This window comes from Osmerus mordax, chromosome 8 (assembly GCF_038355195.1).
Source record: "Osmerus mordax isolate fOsmMor3 chromosome 8, fOsmMor3.pri, whole genome shotgun sequence".
NCBI classification, from domain to species: domain Eukaryota; kingdom Metazoa; phylum Chordata; class Actinopteri; order Osmeriformes; family Osmeridae; genus Osmerus; species Osmerus mordax.
Genome location: NC_090057.1, coordinates 19,789,798 through 19,814,700, shown reverse-complemented (window position 1 = coordinate 19,814,700; position 24,903 = coordinate 19,789,798). Strand labels below are relative to the sequence as shown.

The window sequence follows — 24,903 nt, the reverse complement described above, 5'->3', positions numbered from 1 at the left end:
ATCACATACTTATTTCTAAGCCCCTATTTGTTTGCAATTTTTTTATAACATTTCTGTGTTTCCTGGCTTTTTAGTGACTGACATTAGGGTAAAAACAGAAGTTTGCCTTATCTTTCAGGCCATGGAATGCTTGTGGAGGGGCATGCCGACCATCACCACTGGGGAAGAAGGCTTATGGCCTCAGCACTGGATAATGAGACAGCGGAGAAGAACTGCACAGAGCCAGGTATGTTTCTTAAGAGAAATTATCATTTAAACTGTTCTGTGGATGGGTCTGTGATTGTTAGGTCGCATAAGGAGATGTAACACTGTTCACCATTGTTGATTAGTCATGACAAAACACTCATGATCCTGGTGGAGTGACATGCAGTGACTACCAACAGAGCTGGGGCCTTTAATACGAAGTACGTTTTACATACCCAGAATATATTTTCGTTAGCTGACTTCAACCACAATCTCACGCATAAGCAGTGTCACAATGGTAGTTACCAACTCGTCAAGTCTACCCAGGTTATCCCAATGAGCACATGCACATAAAAGGTGCAGTGTTTGCACCAGATGACCAATCACAAACATGAACAAGTTTACCAGAGCCGCATATTTGGCATTGGATGAGCAAACGATAATATTAAACAATATTGAAGAATTGTAAAGTATAATCCAAGCCAGAAACGACACAGGTGCTGCTGCCGAAGGAAAGCTGGAAAGTTAATTGGCTTAAAATATCACTGCCCCATCATTAAGGCACAAGTAAATCTGACTATAATTACAATTGTGTATTCCATTAGATTTTTTCCATTGCTTTGGCTCAATTCTTGAAACAGAAATTACATTCTCAAAGCTCTAAGTGCATTTGGCAAAATAGCCTATATGGTTCAGCACAACTACATAGATCACCTTCAAAGGGTCATATCTCACCCAAAACAGACAACTCATCAGTCAAAACTAAATCCTTTTCTCATACAAATAGTTAGTGCCCCCAAAGTCCCTTTGGCATTGTGTAAACACTGCAGGTCAAAGTGTTTAGATGTTTTGCCAGTATGGCAGTGGACCATAGAAATATCCCTCATGTGCACTGTGCTACAGTTACTGTAGTAGATATTCTTTCCAGAATACTATGTGTATCAAACAGAAAAAAATCTTAATTCAAGAGTAGCCTACAAGGTTTCACATCACATATTGCATTCACACTGCCATGGAATTTGTTACTGTAATTGCCATACTATATTACTATTGTAATTGCCATGCTATTCTAACAATGTTGTCACCGGCAGTATTTTTCAGATGGAATCGTGATTCAAACGGTACCATCTGCTAACTGAAAATATGCCCCCAAACGCGACTTTTTGGTCTCAGTCTAGAGCCCTGTGGAGAAGCTGAATTGTGCTACGAGCAAGCTAGCCTAGCTGCTGTTGCTAGCCAAACTACACTGAGGGGATTGTTTGAATGCGCGGGAAATTAAAAACGTTTATTTTGACATAAAGTTTAGGCTGTGGCATTGAAGACAGCGACGCACCACACAAGCTTGAGTTTAAATACATTATTTAATGTGACATTGCTTACCTTACATGCAAGTCTTGAATTGCTTAAATGTATAATGCTGCTAGTACACCATGGCACAATACCAATACTTTGTATCCATGCGTCGTTGCTAACGTGTGCTGACGTTGTGACGTAGGCTAGCACTGAGTTCCCTTCATTGACACAAAGCACTTTTTGCCACAAAAACTGAATTTCAGCCAAACCGTCCAACGGAACGCAAATAAAAATACAAGCAACTCAATCGCTACCAAGACAACTTTTGACACCAACGTTGTCTATGTAGTCCAAATATTGACGTATCCTTAGGGGGGCAAAAATAAATTGATTGAGCGATTAGGGGGCAGGGGGCCTCAAGCGCTATTAAGACGCCCCTGCTGGCTGCACTGCATCTACAATTCACTAAATCTCTCTTACTAATTAAACGCCACCCTCGAATAAACGCCGCACCCAAAAAAACATTATGTAATAAACGGCGCATCGTTTAATCGAAGAAATACGGTATTTGTAGTTAGTTGACTCTACCTACCCCCGGCATGGAGCGGAGCACTACGATTACATTAGGCAGGTTCATTATTTATGAAATGCAATATGAGTAAATGCTTACAAATATCACTAGAAAGAAAAAACTTGAGGGGAAGTTTGAGTCATGGGTTCGACCATTTTTATACAGGATTGCCCAATTTCTTTGCTTTGATGCAACTGTTTCAACTACAGTTGGCTGCCACAGCCTATCACCATTTCCTCTTGCACTAAGGGAAATGAGAAGAGTACGTACATGCATACTTACTTAAAATATAAAGATAGTGTTTTTATAATTTTATTAACTGACCCACCTGCAACCGACGCAAGCACTCCTCACAATTTACACAGAAATGGTACAACAACATAGGTTCTGGACTGTTCTGCAAAAGGCCTGAGACTGTGTTTTGGATTTGAATTGTTTTGACATTTTTATTTATATTGGGAAACCACAAAGACTGTGGCTCGAGATACCGCAAAGACTGCGGCCTGTTTTCAGAAGGGTTTAATTACTTATCAGTGATGGGCAGTAACGCGTTACAAGTAACGTGTTACTGTAATCCGATAACTTTTTTCAAGTAACGAGTAAAGTAAGGGATTACAATTATAAAAACAGTAATTAGATTACTGTTACTTTCCCGCAAGCAGGCTGCATTACTAAACCATGATTTTGTTTGTGAGTGTCTAATGACAATCAAGTATGAGCAGTGCGTCGTCAGTGCGTAGTGATGGGAAGTGATTTCAAAATGATTCGTTCATTTTGACTGGGTCTTCGGGTACGAGTCTTTGGATAATTTTTCATGTGACCTGCATAGGCTCAGAAGAGGAAACGGAAAGGATTTGTTTACCTCATTCACTTTCGCGTGACTAGGTTTAGTAAGATGTGAATGATATTCGTTCACAAGTGATAATTATAGGTTTTGTTTTTATTTTTATTTCTTTTCTCGGCCACATGATAATGAACGAATCGCTCTCTGAGACTACTTGTTACTCCCGAGTCATACTAATGATTCGTTCAAAATGAACGAATCGTTCACGAACAACCAGAGGTGTCAAAGTATTCACATTCATTACTCAAGTAGAAGTATAGATACCATGGTTTAAAAATACTTCTGTAGTAGTTAAGTATCAATTCAAGCTTTTTACTCAAGTAAAAGTATAAAAGTACTGGTTTCAAAGCTACTTAAAGTATAAAAGTAAAAGTAGTAAGGGGAAAAAATGCCATTAAGGACGAAAGCTTAAGCACAGGGGTTTATAATGCACGACCCCACCTCCCCCCAAAAAAAACATTTTTCCAAATGCCATAATGACTTGTTATATTGAAATGTTTATGTTGAAATATGTGGGCTGCACCAGTTTATGCCCATTGAAAATGAACGCATTTTAGTACAATGCAAATACATTAATGTAGGCTACGTGTAGCCTACTACTTTAATGTATTTGCACTAGCATTAAAATGCGTTTCATGGAGCGGAAGATCAGATGACTAGTTGCCTATAAGTATTGTAATGCTGCAAAAATTCAAACTTCAGACGCATGTTATCAATAGGCTTTATTCAAATTGGACAGTGAGTTTGTGAAAGCCATTAGCTCGTGGTAGTCTACTTGGGTGCGCAGAGCTTGCAGCGCATTCAAAACAGACCCGGCGCTATGGGCGGGCCTTGGGGTGCTGGGCCCGCCCTGGGACTTGGTTGGGCCTGCCCTTGACGAACGAGCCAGTCAGTCACTTATCACACGTAAAAAAAATATTTCCAAAGTCCAAAACAAGGAGGAAAGGTGCCGGCTGTGGATTAAACAGTGTGGGAGACCCCACTCCCAACTCAATATATCGAAAAACACACATGTCTGCACCGAAGTAAATGAAGATGCTTGCAGCTAGGTAGCTATCTCTCGAAATACGCTATCGCTAGGTATGATAACTAACTATCTAACCGGTCACATAATTCTTTCCTGAAATAACTCACGTTACTGCTACAAACAAATTCTTAGTTTAAAAAAAAAAAGTTTAAACTTTTATTTGACAATATTGACAACACATATTAACCCTCGTGCTGCCTTCGGGTCACATGACCCAAAGGTTCATAACGAACCATCGTTGTGTTTACCCAATTTTACCCAATACAAAATAAAAAAATTATTTTAACCATTCCAATGTGGGGGGTTTGAGACAGCCCGACAGTTAAAAGAAAATGCTTCACTTTGTTTTTGTATGAGGTAAATGTGTCGCAATACGACGGTGGGTCACAATGACTGATGGGTCAGAATGACCCGAAGATAACACAAGGGTTAAGAAACTTGTCTTTACTGATATCGTCTGCGATTTCGATTCGAAGCGGAAAACACTGTGGTATCCTCTCGTGCGTCTTCATGCAGAGCTGGCGTCGCCTGCAGCCCAGCTGTCTTAACCCTCGTGCTGCCTTCGGGTCACATGACCCAAAGGTTCATAACGAACCATCGTTGTGTTTACCCAATTTTACCCAATACAAAAACAAATAAAAATAATTTTCTTTTAACCATTCCAATGTGGGGGGTCTGAGACAGCCCGACAGTTAAAAGAAAATGCTTCACTTTGTTTTTGTATGAGGTAAATTTGTCGCAATACGACGGTGGGTCACAATGACTGATGGGTCAGAATGACCCGAAGATAACACAAGGGTTAAAGCAGCCAATGGCATTCTCAGTTTCAAGTCAGCCGGTGCTGCATAACCCTAACCCAAATAATCCTAACCATAATCCTAACCCTACAGCTATAGCTGTTGGTAGGCCTTTTTCGTGGTTGCTTGATGCTGTGCTGCTGTGCTGCGCTCCGTTTCGGTCATCAGTTTTTGTTTGAAAATCAAGACAATTAAATAAATCAAATTATAAAATTATTGTCACTGTATTATTCGTTTACATTTATTCATTTAGCAGACACTTTTATCCAAAGCGACTTCCAAGAGAGAGCTTTACAAAAGAGCATAGGTCACTGATCATAACAACGAGATGGCCCCAAACATTGCGAGCAGCCAAAACATGAAGCATACATTGTGGAAATCCAAATAAGTGCAACAGGGAAGAACCATAAGAGCATGCAGTTAAACAAGTTACAATTGAACAACATGAAACTCCCCACAAGAGTGTACCTGTAGAAAAAATAATCAACAGTAAAATATTTCACAGGGAGTACAAGAATTTGAAACCGTTACAACTAACCAGCAAGAGCAACAAGTCTCTCAATACGAGTCATTGTGATCCTGGAGGAAACTAACATCAGGTCCAGCCAAGCATTCCTAAGTGCCGTTGTACTCCCGGAACAAGTGCGTCTTGAGCCTTTTCTTGAAGGTGGGGAGACAGTCCGTGTCCCTGATGGAGGTGGGGAGTTGATTCCACCATTGGGGGGCCAGACAGGAGAAGAGCTTGTGTTGGGACCGGGCGCTCTTGAGCGGTGGGACCACCAGACGGTTGTCAGAAGAAGACCGTAGGTGGCGGGGGGGGGGGGGGGGGGGGGGGGTGTAAGGCTGGAGGAGAGACTTGATGTAGTTGGGTGCAGTCCCGTTCACCGCTCGGAAGGTCAGTACCAGACTTTTGAATCTGATACGGGCCGTGATGGGAAGCCAGTGGAGAGAGATGAGGAGCGGGGTAACATGGGAGCGTCTGGGTAGATTGAAGACCAGACGGGATTAGATTGTGAGATTCTAAATAATACCATTTGTCGCCTTTTTGTGCCGGAGTTGGATTATAGGTGAAAAGTTAACCTACTATGCTACCATAGGCTGTAAAAAAAAAAAAAAGTGCCCCCCCCCCCCCCCCCCCCCGTATGGCCCCCTTGCAAATCAGTGCCTGGCGCAGGGCCTGATTCGAAAGGAGTTGTTTTTGCATCCTAACATGTCGAAAAATTCTTCCAGGGATGTAGAAGGGTTGGCTAATCTTCCTAGCTACCAACCTCATCGCTGGTACTTGGTTCGGACATTTTGCTCGAGTTCTCTTGAGTCTCTGCCACGGACATCTTCGTAGGCTACATACGTCTGCTATTTCCTTGCTGGAGTTTGACGTGATTTTGTGTCATGTGCAGCTGAGGGATCACGTATAAACCAATAGGGTGTCGGAATGGTATATGTTTATATTTCTCATCCAACCACAATCAAATTCACTCTACCCGGATGGCGCGTTTTTTCAGGATATTCTTTTTTTGTTTTTTGTTTTTTTACGATGACAAGCCGGAATGAAAACAAGCCGAACTGAAATTGGAGTAACGAGGCTATTTAAAAAAATGTAAGGAGTAGAAAGTACAGATAACTGCGTGAAAATTGAAGGAGTAGAAGTAGAAAGTCGGCTGAAAAATGATTACTTCAGTAAAGTATAGATACCCAAAATTAATACTTAACCCTTGTGCTGCCTTTGGGTCACATGACCCAAAGGTTCACAACGAACCATCGTTGTGTTTACCCAATTTTACCCAATTCAAAAACAATAAATAGCATTTTCTTTTAACCTTCGCAATGTGGAGGGTCTGAGACAGCCCGACGGTTAAAAGCAAATTCCTCACTTAGTTTTTGTATGCAGTAAAGTTGTCGCAATACGACGGTGGGTCACAATGACTGATGGGTCAGAATGACCCGAAGATAACACAAGGGTTAAGTAAGGTAACAAAGTATTTGTACTTGACACCTCTGCAAACAACACATCACTACAGTGCATGTGTATATCAACAAGAGAGAACATGGAATGCAGGAGAGAGTAGGGCCATGCAGCGTTTAATGTGTATGTACACTGCGTGGGAAGAACTTTTATCTGCAGCGAAAAATTCCACCTCAAATCTGAGCAAGCACCTAGCAAACCGGTGTCATGCCAAGGCACAGGATTTGTATCCCCTGGCTGCGGGAGCATGCATGCACTCAGAAGTGCTTAACTGCTGCACTTCGAATTCACCTCTTAAAGGGAACAAATAGCGACGTGGACGACTCGGCAGGGTTTTCCATAGTAACAAGGGACTCATTTATCTACATAAATACGTTTATTTGTCTGTTACATTAAGGTGACTTCTATCTTTTAATCTAAGCTACCTCCATCTGTCCATTCTCTGCGGGTGTGGTCTGACAAGGATGCCCCGTCTTTGCTAACCTCTCCCTCCCTGTAGGCCGTAAGGTGAACCCTGTTATCGTTTCAACCCGCTCCACAGTCTGGCATCTACACAATCTTTAGCTCATAAAAAAGAACGAGTCGTGCTAAGCTACCAAAAAAAAGTTTGTCGCTGAAATTCCAGGCGATTATCGTTGCGTCTATGTTTTATGCAGAACTAGTTTCTTCAGAGCGTAATAGGATTTTGGTGGCACGGTTCGACACGTGATCGTTCTACACCAATAAGGTAGCTGCTTTTTGTCAACATGGATGGATATGGTTGGCAAATAGAGGATGGGACCTTGCACGTTAAAGTGTTTCCTCTCTGTTGTGCCACTCCCCTGAGTGGATTCTTGTATGGTGTGATGAGGGAAATGGGCCTCATCAGACAGGGGTACGCCCCATCACCCAACAAGAAGGTATCAGGGGGTGGGTACGCGGCAGACTGGAACAGGGGGCTGTTGCTCAGGACCTGGGTGTCGTGGACAGAACCTGGATAACCCACAAACGCATCGATGACGCGCCCTGCATGGTCACACACCGCCTGCAGCTGTATAGATGGAAACAATTTCCTGTTGAAATAATCGTGGCCATGGGGCTCTCCCGGGGATTTGATACGAACATGGCAGATGTCAATGGCTCCCATGGCCCTAGCAAAAGCCCCATGCCTAGCCAGTCGGGCAAAACCCTCCGATACCTCTCTCAGCCCCTCTGCAGTGGAAGGTAACCTGATCACCCTTGGCATCGCCACGACTACACAGCCACAGACCCTATGGACAACGTTGTGCACCGTGGTGCTGGGCATGTCGAATGCCCTCGACACCACGCGGTACGACGCACCTGTTGATAGAGCAATTCACAGTTTCTGACAAATATTTGTTGAGTATATTGAGATTGAAAATGAGCCTCTTGGGCACATTCCAATGCCCGAGGGCCCAGGTAAGACGTACCGCTGGCCACCCAAAACAGAAACACCAGGACCTCTATGGTTGGCCCCCATCCATGGCACCGCTCCTGGTTGAGCAGCTGCAGCAGACCGGTTATGGAGGCTCTGCTGAGTCTTCCCCAGCAAAATAATGCCGGAGAAGGGGCACTGCCCTGTTCAGGCTGGCATACCGTACACCACCCTGAAATTGATGATATGTAAACATTGTTAAACAGTTGTTCATCAAAGATGTTATTTATTCATGAATTCATCCATCCATGACATGGACAGTGCACATTAATGAACATAACTGTAAATATCACATAATATGTAAATGATTGTACGTGATAGTTGACATTTTACTATAATCACGGATAGTATGAAACTATTGTGAGCGACTACGTGCCAGTTAGTCACTCTACTGTACTGTATTTACCTCAGGAAGGTAATGTCGACGGTAGCTAGATGCTGTACGTGGTGATTGTGTCTCGACGATAACTACATACTATAGCAGAATTATGTCACACACAGTGATAATTGACATTTTACTATAATCACATATTTCCAAAATGATGTTTTAAAAACTTACCTCAAAGGAGTACGCTGCCAGCATCTCTATCCTTGCGCGGTAGGCTCTGCGCTGACCCCTGTCCTGCTCCATTCGACACCTCTCCTCTTCCATCCACTCCTGCAGAAGCGGATGGACAATTGCAATGTTCGCCATTCTCACCATTTTTCATTTTAAAGTATTTTAAACCTTACAGTTTTAAACTAACTAACTAAAGTTTAACTTCTCTTAATAACTTCACTTAAAAACGACTTACCTTAGTTTAGTTTACATTAGCTTACCTAAAGATAGGATGTAGTCATCGCGCTGCGTGTACTTATGTGCTCGCACTAGCACGCTCTGTCAGACGGCAGTCAATTGCATCTTCCTTCAACGTACTTTGCAAATTGCATTTGTTTTCGAGAGTTTATTGTCACACTAAGTCAAGTTAAACTGTAGTGTATTTAAACTTAAATTAAGCTAAAATGTAAATTAAGTTAGATTCCTTTAAGTTACGGCAAGGTAAGTTAATAGACTGTTCGAAATCAACGGTTTTGGAGATACCTTCCCCCGAAAGGACCTGTCTCGTCAGACTCGTCTCGTTAGCGTATTCAGATTGGGCATCATGTAACTAAGTAAAGTAACTAATTACTTTTGAAAATAAGTAGTCAGTAAAGTAACTGGATTACTTTCTTGGAGAAGTAATCAGTAACTAATTACTTTTTCCAAGTATTTTGACCAACACTGCTTATAATATTGTTTTTATTGATTTTATGTAAAGCAATTTGAGCTGCAATTCTTGTATGAAATGTGCTATGTAAATAAAGTCTTATTATTACATTCTCTAGTTCAGTGTTTCCCAACCTATTTTCAGTCATGGCACCCTTAGAAAGGTTTCTAAATGTTGTGGCACCCCACCCCACCCCCAAAATGAAAAGGACTTAACCCTGCATATCCCGAATTCTCCTGATTGAGGACATTTTTTATCTCTTCCCTCAGTTAGTAGAGTCGTGCCAAAACCTTGCCGCGTGATAGCCATCGAACGGCCATATGTAATCAGGTCTGTTATGGGGTCTTGTACAGCAACAAGACCTAGACTTGGATTCAAAATTGTATTCATTTACCAGGCACTTTCATCCAAAGCGACATAGAAATGGTGCATACAGAAGTACATGGTTCTACAGTATTTGTGGTCAGTCAAGGAATGGTCTGTATTTACTAGCCTCATCATAAAGTAACCACCAGCTACCAGACATGGTGAACAAAAAAAGAATACTACAGTGCAACAATGACATGTCAAATATTGCTGCAAGCAGCAATGAGGTGGCCAAGCATTCAAATGACCCAGAAAACAGGTCAGTGTCAGAGTCAGGTGGCTGAGCGGTTAGGGAATTGGGCTAGTCATCTGAAGGTTGCCAGTTAGATTCCCGGCCATGTCAAATGACGTTGTGTCCTTGGGCAAGGCACTTTACACTACTTGCCTTGGGGGTACTTTTACTGTAAGTCGCTCTGGATAAGAGCGTCTGCTAAATGACTAAATGTAAAATGTAGAAAACGTTTTAGACATCCTAAGAACAGGGTTCCGAGTGCATGCAGCAAGTTTGGTGTGAATCCATCAAAGATTTGCTGACATACGACCCAACTTCCTGTTTCCCGGGTTAACGGCACATTTTGATTGCCTGTACCGGGCAAACGGTTTCGAAAATCAAAACACCATGTGATAGCTTTTGTGAGGCTTGGTCTGAAGGTAATCTCTGTCAAATTTGGTGAAGATTTCACAACATGTGTAGGAGGAGTAAAGAAAATACGTTTTTTTTCAGTAATTCAAAATGGCGGCCGCATCAATACGGCTGTTATCACAAGTTATCATGTGTCACACACGGGATGTCCCACGATATCATGAGACAAAGGAATCACTTAACCCTTGTTATCTTCGGGTCATTCTGACCCATTAGCCATTGTGACCCATCATCGTATTGCAACAACTTTACCGCATACAAAAACAAAGTGAAGCATTTTCTTTTAATCGTTGGGCTGTCTCAGAGCCCCCACATTGCGAAAATTATTTTTATTTGTTTTTGTATTGGGTAAAATTGGGTAAGCACAACGATGGTTCGTTATGAACCTTTGGGTCATGTGACCCGAAGGCAGCACAAGGGTTAATAAAGGCAAACAAATCATTTTTGCTTCCTGCGGCCACGCGAAACCAAATTGTATGGACATCCTCAGAACAGGGTTCCGAGTCAACATACCAAATTTGGTGTTGAGTTCTCAGAGTTGCTGAGATATGACCCAACTTCCTGTTTGGTTGCTTTGTTGCCGATTTTGATTGGCTGTACCGGACAAACGGTTTTGAAAATCTTTGGATAACTTCAGTGAGGGTTGACGATGATGTGTGCCAAATCTGGGGAAGATTGGACAACAATTGAAGGAGCAGTAGCGAAAAAACGTGTTTTCTTAAAATTCAAAATGGCGGAAATCGAAAATTGACGCCATTGACGTTGAACACGTCTTGATCCAGGGAATCCAATGGTACCTCATTTTTGAAAGTCGGTCATACGGTTCAAAAGTTACGTGCATAAACACAAGTCCAACTTTGACCCATTGGTGGTGCTAGTGCTCCAATGGGAGACATGAAAAATATAAAGAGGGGACTGTGCTTAATGTGTGCCAAATTTCACAACTTTTTACCATATGGTTCAAGGGGCTGCCATAGACTCCAATGGTAGAGGAAGATTAATAATAACTAGAGGGTACAATTTCTGGGGAAATTGTAGGGTGTGCTTGCTTGCGTCGGTTGCAGATCGGTCCGTCCCCTTAAGTTTTTCTTTTCTAGTGATATTTTCAAGCATTTTACTCATATTGCATAATTCATTAAGAACCCCCTTTGAAACAAGCTATTGTAACAACGTTGTCACCGGCAGTATTTCAGATGGAATCGCGATTCAAACAGTACCATCTGCTAACTGAAAATATGCCCCCAAAAACGTAAATAAGCTTGACATTTATTTAGGGGGAAATGGCTAATTCAAAAGAAGTTTGCTACGAGCAAGCTAGCTGCCTTTTGTGATTGTTTGAAAGCGCCGGAAATTACAAAGTTTCTTTTGACAAAGTTTATGCTGTGGCATTGAAGACAGCGACGCACCACACAAGCTTGAGTTCAAATACATTATTTAATGTGACATTACTTACTGTAAATTCAAGTCTTGATTTGCGTAAATGTACATATGCTGCTAGTACACCATGGCACAATACGATACTCGCTGTGCAACAGCAATGCACGTTGTATCCATGCGTCGTTGCTAACGTGTGCTGACGTTGTGGCGTAGGCTAGCACCGAGTTCCCTACGTTGACACAAGGCACTTTTTGCCACTAAAACGTAATTTCAACCTAAACCGTGCAACGGAACGTAAATAAAAATACAAGCAACTCAATCGCTACCAAGACGAAACTTTTGACACCGACGTTGTCTATGTAGTCCAAATATTGACGGATCCTTAGGGGTGCAAAAAGAGACGAAAATAATAAATATATATGTGAGAGGACATTGGTTGTGCTCGCCGAAGGCGTAAGCTGCAAAAACAATAAATGCAACATTAACCCCCATAGGTGCAGTTTCTTGCCAGATCGTGTAACATCAGGATTTTGAATACTTATGTTGTATGCTGAAAGAGGCCTTAACAACCCTTAATAAAAGGGTATTCCAACTATAAATGTGTTAAATTAAATAACCATTGTGAATTCTCATGGACCAAATGGTACACACAGGAAATGATTTGTATGTAATATGAATATAAAGAGAATAGCTTTTTTGACATAAAATCTATGGTACCTGTAAGACATCCTGACATTATAGAGGACTGGCCTAACATCTATATTCGACATCTAGAGGGTGACGTTAGGAGACGGATCCTTTGTCATGGAATGTGGGTGCCATATAAAGCACTTTTGTGACACACTGATTGACTGAGACTGGGTGTCCATTTCCTTATTATTGGCCACAGGTTGCAAAATCCTGTAAGTGCATTGTCAAAGCATGTATGATATCACGTATACAAATTAAATTTGATTTGATAACTTAAATGTATACTCTACATCTACTTTTGCACATTATGCAACCCATTTTTTGGATTGTACATTTAGATGTTTTTGTTTCAAGTCAAACTTTATTTATATAGCGCATTTCATACCAGAAGCATTTCTTTTTACAGCAAAATGTAAATATTTTATTGACCTGTATTGGGTTCATAAGTATCAAAGTCTGACATTGCAAATCAAAAGTAATTTGAACTCTGGAAACGGAATGAAACAATGAAAAACTTTTCCCCCCCCACCTATGTCATCTCGAAGGTGTGGTTGCAACTTTGAGGATAAATTGCCAACTGAGGTAAAGTACAGTGGTAGGAATAGCCTATATTGCCCATAAGTGACCAATGCGATAAACGTTTAGAGGCATAATTAATATGCTTATATTGTATATTTGAACGATTAGAACTACTAGAAAACAGCAAAGTTGAAATGAATAATGAATCAAATGTTTTAGTATGGATTGGCTTGTAGTATGTGATAATCCCTCAGGATTTTGATTAGTGGTTTTAGATACTGCATCACTCTTATCTGCAAGGGGGAGATGTGTGAGTGCATATACAGGAGTCAGGTGGCTGAGCGGTGAGGGAGTCAGACTAGTAATCCGAAGGTTGCCAGTTCGATTCCCGGTCATGCAAACTGACGTTGTGTCCTTGGGCAAGGCACTTCACCCTACTTGCCTCGGGGGGAATGTCCCTGTACTTACTGTAAGTCGCTCTGGATAAGAGCGTCTGCTAAATGACTAAATGACTAAATATACAGTGCATCTGTAAAGTATTCACAGCGATTCACCTTTTTCCACATTTAGTTTGTTACAGCTTTATTCCAATATTCTACACACCCCATAATGGCAGTCAAAAATTAGGAATGAAAATATAACATATATAACTAGAGAGGGTACAATTTCTGGGGAAATTGTAGGGTGTGCTTGCTTGCGTCGGTTGCACAGGGGTCCGTTTTTGAATGAAATTTTTACAACTGATTTCTGTATATTTTATATGAAAATGCATACTTATTATTTATAAAGATTAAATAGATTTAAAGGAAAACAATTTTGCTGCTCATTTACAACTGAAAATACGAGTGAAGTGTAGAATGAAATAGATGTCTTCTCATTTCCCCTGCAAGAGGCAGCCTCATCGTTGAATCAAAACGAATAAATTTGGCAGACCGGTGTAAAAATGGACCTAATCTCTATGACTTAAACGTAATTTTAAGTTTTTCCCTTCTCGTGATATTTTCAGGCATGTAGCCTACTCATTGCATTCATTCATTAATAAAGAACCCCCTTTGAAGATTATTCTACGACGTTACCCGGCAGTAGAAGAGGGAGTCGCGATTCAGACAGTCCCATCTGCTAACTGAAAATATGCCCCCCAAAATGTAAATAAGCTTGACATTTATTTAGTGGAAAATCGCTCATTCATAAAAAGCTCACTGGTAGCGATCATTGTCAGTAACAACGCAAAATGCGATATAGCCCTGTGTGGAGAAGCTGCCCCGGTAAATTGTACTACTACGGTACAGTACTAGTAGACTACTGCTGTGTTCGTCTTGGTAGCGATTGCGTTGGTTGAATTGGATTTAACGTTCCGTTGTACGGTTTAGGCTGAAATTAATTATTTTCATGAACAGATTGGCAACGTTTAGGCTGTGGCAATGAAGTTCAGGTTAGTAGTTAGATAGACTTTTGATTAAGTAAGGGGAGCACATTGCAGCATTGCAGCATTGCAGTGAGCAACACTGGTTTGAAACCACAGGTAATGATAATTTCACCCACAAATCGTTTACTTGTAATGTAATGTCGTAATAAATCCTACAACGAAAATGTATTTGTGAGGAATGTTTATTTTAAAGATTGAAAACAGATGCATCATAGACCACTGTATTATGTGTTGCCCGGGCAACAGAGGCTAATGTCATGATGCTAATGCTTCAGTGAAATAGTAGACTACCGTTTCCAAAAGTAGATGTGGGCCTACTTCCTTAATAATATCAGCTAATATTGTACATTACATTTCATAATTGTGTTTCACATCACAAAGTAAAATGAGTAAATAGTTATCACCCTGGCCTCTTTGCTTGTGGCGTTCCTGCAGCTGCCTTGCAGTAAAGCTATAGTTAGCCTAGCTATCCCCCAAGTTAACAGATGTGAAACGAATGTTCTGCTACAGGTAGTCATGCGTGTTTTCGTGACGTTAGTGACGTTAGTAACGTCAGTGACTGTGGCTAGCAAATTAGCCACCGTTAGCTTCACTTTTCACCACAAAAACGCAATTTCTACTTAAACCATGCAACGGAACGTAAATAAAAATACAACCAACGCAATCGCTACCAAGACGAACCTTTTGACACCGCCGTTGTGTATGTAGTCCAAATATTGACTGATCCTTAGGGGGGCGAAAATAAATAAATATATATGTGAGAGAACAAAGGTTGTGCTCTCGCCGAAGGCTTGAGCACACCCAATTATTCACAGCCTTTGCTCAATACTTCGTTGAAGCGCCTTTGGCAGCAATTGCTGACTCAAGTATTTTTGAGTATGATGGTACAAGCTTGGCACACCTGTGTTTGGGCACTTTCTCCCATTCTTCTTTGCAAGACCTCTCAAGCTCCATCAGGTTGGATGGGGAGCGTCACTGCACAGCATTGTCAGATCTCTCCAGAGACTCTCTACCATATAGGCCTGATTGGTGGAGTGCTGCAGAGATGGTGGACCTTCTGGAAGGTTCTCCTCTTCACAAAGCAATGCTGGAGTTCTGTTAGAGTGACCATCGGGTTCTTGGTCACCTCCCTGACTAAGGCCCCTCTCCCCCGATCGCTCAGTTTGGCCGGGCAGCCAACTCTAGGAAGAGTCCTGGTGGTTCCAAACTTCTTCCATTTACGGGTGATGGAGGCCACTGTGGTCATTGGGATCTTCAATGCTGCAGAACTTTTCTGTACCCTTAAACAGTTGTGAGAAAGAGAAAGGGCGAAAGTTGAGGTGGAAGGCTTCTCGCATGTCAACACAAAAACAATACAGCTGAGTAGATGCCAAAGAATATGCACATACTAGTACCAAAGTCTCTGAACTGTGACTTAGCAACCCAACACCATGGTGCCTCAATTTTATTCATGTATTGCATTTTTGTTCTCTTGCTTCACTCTCACCTGTTGTGATTTGATTACATCCTTTTACTTCCTGTGAACCAATGAAATAGCTGTTTGTCAGTAGGGATCGTCATACTACGCTTTTGTCCATCAATCCGACATGAAAAATATTTCATCATAAATCAGAGCATTAAAGAATCAGCATCTACGTACTGTCACGTATTTGCCTCATTTGTTGCATAGTCTACCCAGGAGGGAGTTTGGCCTATTTGTTCTTTACTACAGCTGAATACATGCATTACACAGCATTGCCCCCTTTAGGTTATTGAACCTGTGGTTCAGCAAGTGTGCTTTGTGTTTAACTGGCTGTCAGTGTGGGAGAGAGAAGGAGGAGGGGGTGTTAGAATAAAAGTGGGAGGCACAGATTAGACTAGACGTCAAACTGCAATTACCAATTGGGGAATTTGCTCTGTTGACATTGTTTTCTGTGCGCCACGCTGAATAGCAGAAATTGGCCGTATGACCTGACCCAAACGGAATCTGCGGGGTTTTTTCACTTTCTGCGGTAATTCAGGCCGAAAATCTGCGTAATAATGCGTAATAAGTATAGCTTTAAAGAGATTCAACTTTTTTGATATTTTTATTGCAACATTCCTCATGGGGAAATAAACATTTAATAAATATGTAATAAACATTAAATATACTGTATATATTTTTTATAAATACATAAATATAGATTTAACAATGAAGTGCAAGGACATAAATATAAATATAACATTTATAAACTAGAGAGGGTACAATTTCTGGGGAAATTGTAGGGTGTGCTTGCTTGTGTCGGTTGCACAGGGGTCCGTTTTTGAATGACATTTTTACAACTGATATTTCTGTATATTATATATAAAAATGCATACTTATTATTTATAAAGATTACATAGATTTAAAAGCATTTTTTTTTTGCTGCTCATTTACAACTGAAAATACGAGTGAAGTGTAGAATGAAATAGATGTCTTCTCATTTCCCCTGCAAGAGGCAGCCTCATCGTTGAATCAAAACGAATACATTTGTCAGACCGGTGTACAAATTGACCTAATCTCTATGACTTAAACGTCATTTTAAGTTTTTCCCTTCTCATGATATTTTCAGGCATTTAGCCTACTCATATTGCATTCATTCATGAATAAAGAACCCCCTTTGAAGATTATTCTACGACGTTACCCGGTAGTAGAAGATGGAATCGCGATTCAAACAGTACCATCTGCTAACTGAAAATATGCCCCCCAAAACGTAAATAAGCTTGACATTTATTTAGTGGAAAATCGCAAAATCGTAAATTGTACAATTTACCGGGGCAGCTTCTCCACACAGGGCTATATCGCATTTTGCGTTGTTACTGACAATGATCGCTACCAGTGAGCTTTTTATGAATGAGCGATTTTCCACTAAATAAATGTCAAGCTTATTTACGTTTTGGGGGGCATATTTTCAGTTAGCAGATGGTACTAGACTACTGCTGTGTTCGTCTTGGTAGCGATTGCGTTGGTTGAATTGGATTTAACGTTCCGTTGTACGGTTTAGGCTGAAATTAATTATTGTCATGAACAGATTGACAACGTTTAGACTGTGGCAATGAAGTTCAGGTTAGTAGTTAGATAGACTTTTGATTTAAGTAAGGGGAGTGCCGAACATGTTCTGTCATCGTTTGACTTCCTAAACAGCTGTGTAGTATAGATGTTTTTGTAGCGTCTCGCGTAAGCTACAGCGTTGCAGTGAGCTACACTGGTTTGAAACCACAGGTAATGGTAATTTCACCAACAAATCGTTTACTAATGTCAGAATAAATCCTACAACGAAAATGTATATGTGAGGAATGTTTATTTTAACGATTGAAAACAGATAACGCTACATCATAGACCACTGTAGTATGTGTTGCCCGGGCAACACAGGCTAATGTCATGATGCTAATACTTCAGTGAAATAGTAGACTACTGTTTCCGAAAGTAGATGTACTTCCTTAATAATATCAGCTTATACTGTACATTACACATCACAATTGTGTGTCATATCAAAAAGTAAAATGAGTAAATAGTTATCACCCTGGCCTCTTTTCTTGTGGTGTTTCTGCAGCTGCCTTGCAGTAAAGCTATACTTAGCCTAGCTATCCCCCAAGTTAACAGATGCGAAACGAATGTTCTGCCAAAGGTAGTCACGCGTGTTTTCGTGACGTAGTGACGTTAGTAACGTCAGTGACTGTGGCTAGCAAATTAGCCACCGTTAGCTTCACTTTTCGCCACAAAAACTTAACTTAAGCCTAAACCATGCAACGGAACGTAAATTCCAATAGAAGCAACTCAATCGCTACCAAGACGAAACTTTTGACACCTACGTTGTCTATGTAGGCCAAATATTGACTGAGTTTTAGGGGGGCAAAAAAAAAAAAAAAAAAAAAAAGAGAGCACACAAAAGGTTGTGCTCTCGCCGAAGGCTTGAGCACACCCAATAAAACAAGGAATATATCTACGGTATCTAACAAACATCAAACGACAAACCAATTCACATTTGCTAAATGTTTTTACATTTGAGATTTTTTAAATGATTTAAACAAAATGTGTGGTGTATGTTGAAGTGTGTGTGTGTGTGCGCGCGCGTGTTTAGGGCTGAATGCTGTTGAACTTTGCAATTAGCAACATTTTTACATTTTTCTCAGTGAGGCTCCTATGCTGATTAAGAAGCATCTGATAATGAGAAAAAACTCTACGTCTACTGAGGTAGTGGGGAGGCAAAGATGGATGGCTGCTATGTTTGCTAAGACGGGCATTCTGTCCTCTCTAGCTGCCCACCAGTCCACTGCACTGACTCCTCTGGCATCTGCGCCACTCTTCTGCAGACACCTGGTTTAGAGAGGGGATAGCCTCAACGTGGTCCTCAATGTCCTGTCTTGCCCCTATCACCTGGGCTGGATCAAGGACTGTTAATGACCTGAACAGGTCAAGGCAGGGGTGCTTCTCCAGCACGGCCTGGTGGAGCATGCTGCCATGGCAGTCTGGAACAGCTCACTGCAGGTCAGCCTGTCTTCCTCTGGCAGCTCCTGCAGCAGCTCTTTGGTATGAGGGTGCCAGTCGTCTGCTCCTGCTGTTCTGCCATACTCGAACTGCATTTGCAGGTCCTCCAGCTTGCTGGCAATGGTTTGTGCCATGGGGACAGAGGTCTTCTGCAGCTTGGTCAGCAGAGAAACTATTTCACTGCTGTGTTCCACAATGAACACTGCCTGGGCCTTCAGCTGGGCCTTTTGTTCCTCCAGCAGTTCGCAAAGGTCCCCCACACACGTCGCTGTTTTTGGTAGAGTAGCAGTGAAGTCGCTGAGCACATCAATGTACTCAGCCAAGTACTCTACAGCATGTACCCAGGCGCACCACCTGGTCTGGACAGCATAAACAGGCATTACAGAAGTGTCCCTTCTCTAGCATGAATGCTCTAAGCTGCAGACGACGCTGAGGTGCCTGACAGAACACCTTCTTCACCAGAGCACAGAGCCTGTTTACCTCACCAAACACATCCGGGAAAACCTCCAGCACCAGGTTAATGAGGTGGGCAAAGCAGGTTATATGTCTGGAGTTTGGAAAGAGACCTTCTAGGATGCAAGTGAAGGCCTTCTTCATGTAGCTAGCTGAGTCACTCACAAAAGCCCAAACTCTATTAAAGTCGACTGCAAAGTTGTTGAGACAGGAAATGACAGCCTGGGACACAGTGGTGAAATTAACTTTTTCTAAAAAAAGCCAGGTCTTCTACAACAGCTCGCTCACCCACTGGTTGGAGCAGGATGGCCAGTGCACATCTACCACAAGCATCTGTGGTCTAATCAAGGACAATGTAGATGTCCTTTCCTGCTACGGCATCTTTGATGTCCTGCTCATATTGTGGATAAAGCTCTGGCAGGTACTCTGTACGCAGGTGGGAGGGTGCTGGAATAGACCCACCCTGCTTGCAGTGTTTTTGCAGAAACGTTGACAATTTGGGGGCCTTTTCAAGTGGTATGTCTGCCTCTATTAAGGTTCTGGTAAGGTCCAAGATGAATTATTTTCTCTCTGCTGTAGAGGGGGTCTTTGCCAGACAGGAAGCCAGAGTTTGTGTTCTTGTTTGAACTAAAAAATAAAAGAGAAAATTAAAGTACAGAATTAAAGAATGTCCATGTTTTGAGCTCATCAACATGCTTATGAAGTCTCTGAGCAGTGAGCACCCAGAAACACACACACACACATATAGTCTACTAGGCTACAGACCTTTATATATGGGGTGGCCAGGGCTACTTCAGGGGGTCCACAGACCAAGACCTGAAAATGTGTGTGTAACCTTAGCCTGGCATCTAAGCAGTTATTATTAGCAATTATTAATATGATCACATCGGAGAGGGCGTTCCACATCGGAGAGGGCGTTCCCTGTGTCCATCTCCGTGAAAACGGAGTAATGTAATTCGGCCTAAATTCGGCCTTTATACTACTCCGTTTTCACGGAGACTGAGTGTGGTTAATAAACGGCAATTCCGGAACTTCATCTTATTCCTGGACGATTGTTCCTCTCTGACCTAGTCAGGTCATTACAATAGATTTCAAATGGCTAAATGATAATGTTTTTGTTTTAAAAGTGTGCTATATAAATGAAAAAAACGAAATTGAATCAACTACACCACAGTACGACAACTGCGCTGTAAGCTAGCCTACTAAGCTCTAAACAAAAACAGAGACATTTCTCTTATCTGAATCTGTTATGTAACCAAATTGCCAATATGCATCTTTTTATATGGCTCTGCGGCCCAGCAACTCAACTTTCATAACATTTTGTTCAGGAAGCCTCAACCCCAATGCTAAACCTTAAAACGATAATTGTAATATGATGCGCTAGGATATTGATTGTCAGGTATTGGATGTCTAAACCATCCAAGGTAGACTGACCACGAGCTACGAGGTTGTGAAACGAAAGTTTCTGCTCCTATAAAAGCCACAAGTCCGTATGAAGTCAACCTTGTTATTTGCGATCTTCTGTTGAAATACTACACTACCCACAATCCTAAGATAAACAACACTGACCAACACTGATCTCTGATTGGTCAAACTCGCGGTTACCATGGTGACGTTTACCGCCCCCGCGACCGGCTTAAGCGATCTGAAGGTTAGAATGTTAGTTTGAGGAAAATAAATGAAATGTACATATGCCAGTGGTGCTGAAAAACTAAAGATATCGGACAACAAAATAAAAGCTTTATTCAGTCTACCAAAAGTGACCTCTTTCTTTGGTCCAGCATCTGTAGAGCTAGCTAACCCTACCGGCGACAGATGTGCGCGCACCGCGCCACTGTCCACGGTGCTGAAATAACGCGGAGCCCATCGTATTTATGATAAGTTCGGTTCAGTGTCAGTCAGACTCTTTTTCTTCTTTGCTTTTGTTAAATAATTCAAGTTGAGGGAATGTTTGAGCTGTTTATTTTTAAGTCAGCCTTAAAGGAGTGTCCAAGGGCCCCCAGATGCTTGAGGCCGCTGCTACTAGGTTTATACTCATTCAAGGATTTTACTGACTGTATAGCCTATATAGATCAATAGTGAATACATTAAATCTGTAAGACACCACACTGAATTGTAAAAAAAAATAACATTAGTATAGCTACATCCCTTATTTAGTTGTAGCCTACACACTCTTGACGTTCTCTTAAATAGGCCTAACTTTTCGGGACTTGTAGGCTACTCTTAATGAACTGCGCTAGATTAAATAAAAAATAGCTGATTTAATAAATACACAGTAGCCTAGGCTACTACTCCAATAAATAGTTATGCTTACCTGGTCCGCCAGCCTTCTTGTTCTTGTGTCGGAGCGACCGAAGATGTTCCACAACTGTCTGACGGCGAATATATTCAATTGAGTGCTGACAGACTTTACAAAAAAGTTTTGATCCATCTTCATAAAAGTCGCCTGAAAACTCCCTGGCCCTGTCTCTTGCAGTTATTTTCGTTGATAAGTGTTTCCTTCTCAATTCTTCTGGGCTGAATCTCTGCATTTTGGCTGACGTTTGAAAAATAGAGCCGTAATATGATGTGAGAAGTTCATTTACATTTTGCCTCAGACCAATGCGTTCTATTTTAAATTCCCTGGGTTTTCGTCGGAATTCTGCGCCCGCGTATTCCATTTGGGCCTGCGTATGACCCAGCAATTCTCCAGAGAGTATCCTGTGACACTACCTTTGCCAGTGACGTCCTCTCCTTAATGTGTCGATGTCAAACTTGCAAATAATGTAATGGTTTTATGAGCATTCATCTGAATGTTCTCATGTTTCCTCAATTATATCTGAACTGCATTGGACATGTTACTGGCACATGACAGCCGTGGTGGGAGGCATTTCTGTTCACTGTCCCACTGGGGTCTGCGTTGACAGCCCTTTAAATTGAGCCAATATATAATACCTTAGCATCGGACAGATTAACAGATTAGAGGAATTGCACAAATGTACAGCATAGTCTAATGTCTGCCTGTGATGGTCTTGATTAATGTTAATGAATATCACTGGTGTTTTGTGAATGAGATGTGGGATAGTTAATGCCATTTTTTGGGCTTGATCACTGCTGGAGAATCTTTGTTTCATAATATTTTTTGACTGGTTTTAATCTACTTAATGTGAATGTAAAACTAGTTTCAGAATGCCTACATTATTATATTTTATATAGGTTGATTTTATTTCCTCATCAGAAAGTGTGTGCTCGGTGTGTGCAGTGATTGTGTGGAACTGGGCACTAGCAGGGACCAGAGGTGCCATCCACTTGCGTAGCCTCACTGGATCTAGCATCAGGCAAAGATGGATTTGATTTGCTGCAATGAATTAATGTCTTTGGATGAAGAGGATGTGTAGCGTCTATAGTCTGAATGGTTTTGCAGGGCAGTTCAGCCAGATACAGCCTCTAAACCTTACTTGTGTTGACTCTGCTCATGCAGTGAAACACCGAAGAAGGGGAAAGCGAGCGGGAGCGCTAGTTCGGCTTCGCAGACGTGGAATCCGAAAAGTGCTTCCAAGTTTTTTCCTCTCCAACGTACGTTCACTGTGCAATAAAATGGACTAACTTCAGCTACTGATGGTGAAAAACAGAGACTTTCTTTCATCTTCGGTTTTGTGCTTCACGGAGACATGGCTGTGCGATTTGATCCCGGACACTGCATTACATCTGTCAGGCTTTCAACTCATGAGAGCTGACCGGGACACTGCACTCTCCGGCAAAACCAAAGGCGGTGGTATTTGTTTCTACATCAACAGTGGCTGGTGTGTAGATGTGACAGTGATTCTGCAACATTTTTCTCCGGATCTGGAATCATTTTTTATAAACTGTAAACCTTTTTACTCGCCACGAGAATTTGCGTCACTCATTTTGGTCGGAGTTTACATGGCACCGGGTCCACAGGTTAAAGAGTCCCAACGCATGCTCGCCGACCAGATTCTGAGTGTGGAGCGAGCAAACCCGGATTCCCTTGTTATCGTACTCGGCGACTTTAACAAAGGTAATCTCAGCCACAAACTCCCTAAATACCGACAATTCATCAAATGCCCAACCAGAGAAGAGAACACTCTGGATCACTGCTACACTACAGTCAGTAGAGCCTACCACGCCGTCCCTCGTGCAGAACTGGGTCACTCTGACCATACCATGGTCCATCTGATTCCTGCATACAGGCAGAAATTAAAGCTCTGTAAACCTGTTGTGAGGACATCAAAACAGTGGACCAGTGAGGCTATGGAGGATCTGCGGGCGTGCTTGGACTGTACTGACTGGGATATGTTCACGACTGCTACCAATAGTCTGGATGAACTCACAGAGGCTGTGACATCATACATCAGCTTCTGTGAGGACTGCTGTATTCCAACACGCACCAGGGTGAACTTCAACAACAACAAGCCCTGGTTCTCAGCAGAGCTCAGAAGGTTGAGGTCAGAGAAGGAGGAAGCATTTAGGAGTGGGGATAGAGACAGATTCAAGGAGTCGAAGAACAGGTTTAGCAAGGCGGTGAGAGAGGCTAAACGACTGTACTCAGAGAGACTGAAGCGTCAGTTCTCTGCTAACGACTCTGCTTCTGTCTGGAGAGGGCTCAGGCAGATTACCAACTACAAGCCCAGAGCCCCCCACTCCACTAACGACTCCCGCCTGGCTAACGACCTGAATGAGTTCTACTGTAGATTTGAAAGACAATTGGACTGTCCTGAACTACCCCTTCCCACCCACGGGGCCTCCTCCCTCACCCCCTCTACAGTGACAACTCTCTCCATTCAGGAGGGTGAAGTTAACAGACTTTTCAAGAGGCAGAACCCCCGCAAAGCAGCTGGGCCGGACTCTCTCCTGCCACCCTCAAGCACTGCGCTGACCAGCTGTCTCCGGTGTTCACCTACATCTTTAACTACACCTACACCATGTGCCAGCCTGTCTCAAGTCCTCCACCATCATCCCTGTGCCCAAAAAGCCAAGGCCAACAGGACTCAATGACTACAGACCCGTCGCCCTGACCTCTGTGGTAATGAAGTCTTTTGAGCGCCTTGTGCTGGCACACCTCAAAGCCATCACAGACCCTTTCCTGGACCCACTGCAGTGTGCCTACAGAGCCAACAGATCTGTGGATGACGTCGTTAACATGGCCCTCCACTTCACCCTACAGCACCTGGACTCCCCAGCATCCTACGCCAGGATCCTGTTTGTGGACTTCAGCTCTGCCTTCAACACCATCATCCCTGCCCTGCTTCAGGACAAGCTCTCCCAGCTGAACATGCCTGACTCCACCTGCAGATGGATCACAGACTTCCTGTCTGACAGGAAGCAGTGCGTTAAGCTGGGAACACAAGTCTCTGACTCCCGGTCCATCAGCACCGGATCTCCTCAGGGCTGCGTCCTTTCCCCTCTGCTCTTCCCCTCTGCTCTTCTCCCTGTACACCAACAGCGGCACCTCTAGTCATCCGTGAAGTTTGCGGACGACACCACCTCATTCTCTGACGGGGATGAGTCTGACTGTAGGTGGGAAGCTGACAACCTGGTGACCTGGTGTAGCCAGAACAACTTAGAGCTCAATGCTCTTAAGAC

The 24,903-nt window shown here is 42.4% G+C and overlaps 1 protein-coding gene and 1 pseudogene across 1 annotated transcript in view; one reads left to right on the top strand and one right to left on the bottom strand.

The window, feature by feature from the left end:
- Positions 1-24,903, top strand: part of slc24a4b (solute carrier family 24 member 4b) — a 96,620-nt gene that overhangs the window by 4,443 nt on the left and 67,274 nt on the right. The window contains exon 2 of the mRNA XM_067241061.1: positions 119-226. Coding sequence (XP_067097162.1) covers positions 119-226 — 108 coding nt within the window. The remainder of the gene's footprint in view (positions 1-118; positions 227-24,903) is intronic.
- On the bottom strand, positions 7,393-8,816 carry LOC136947497 (putative nuclease HARBI1; annotated as a pseudogene).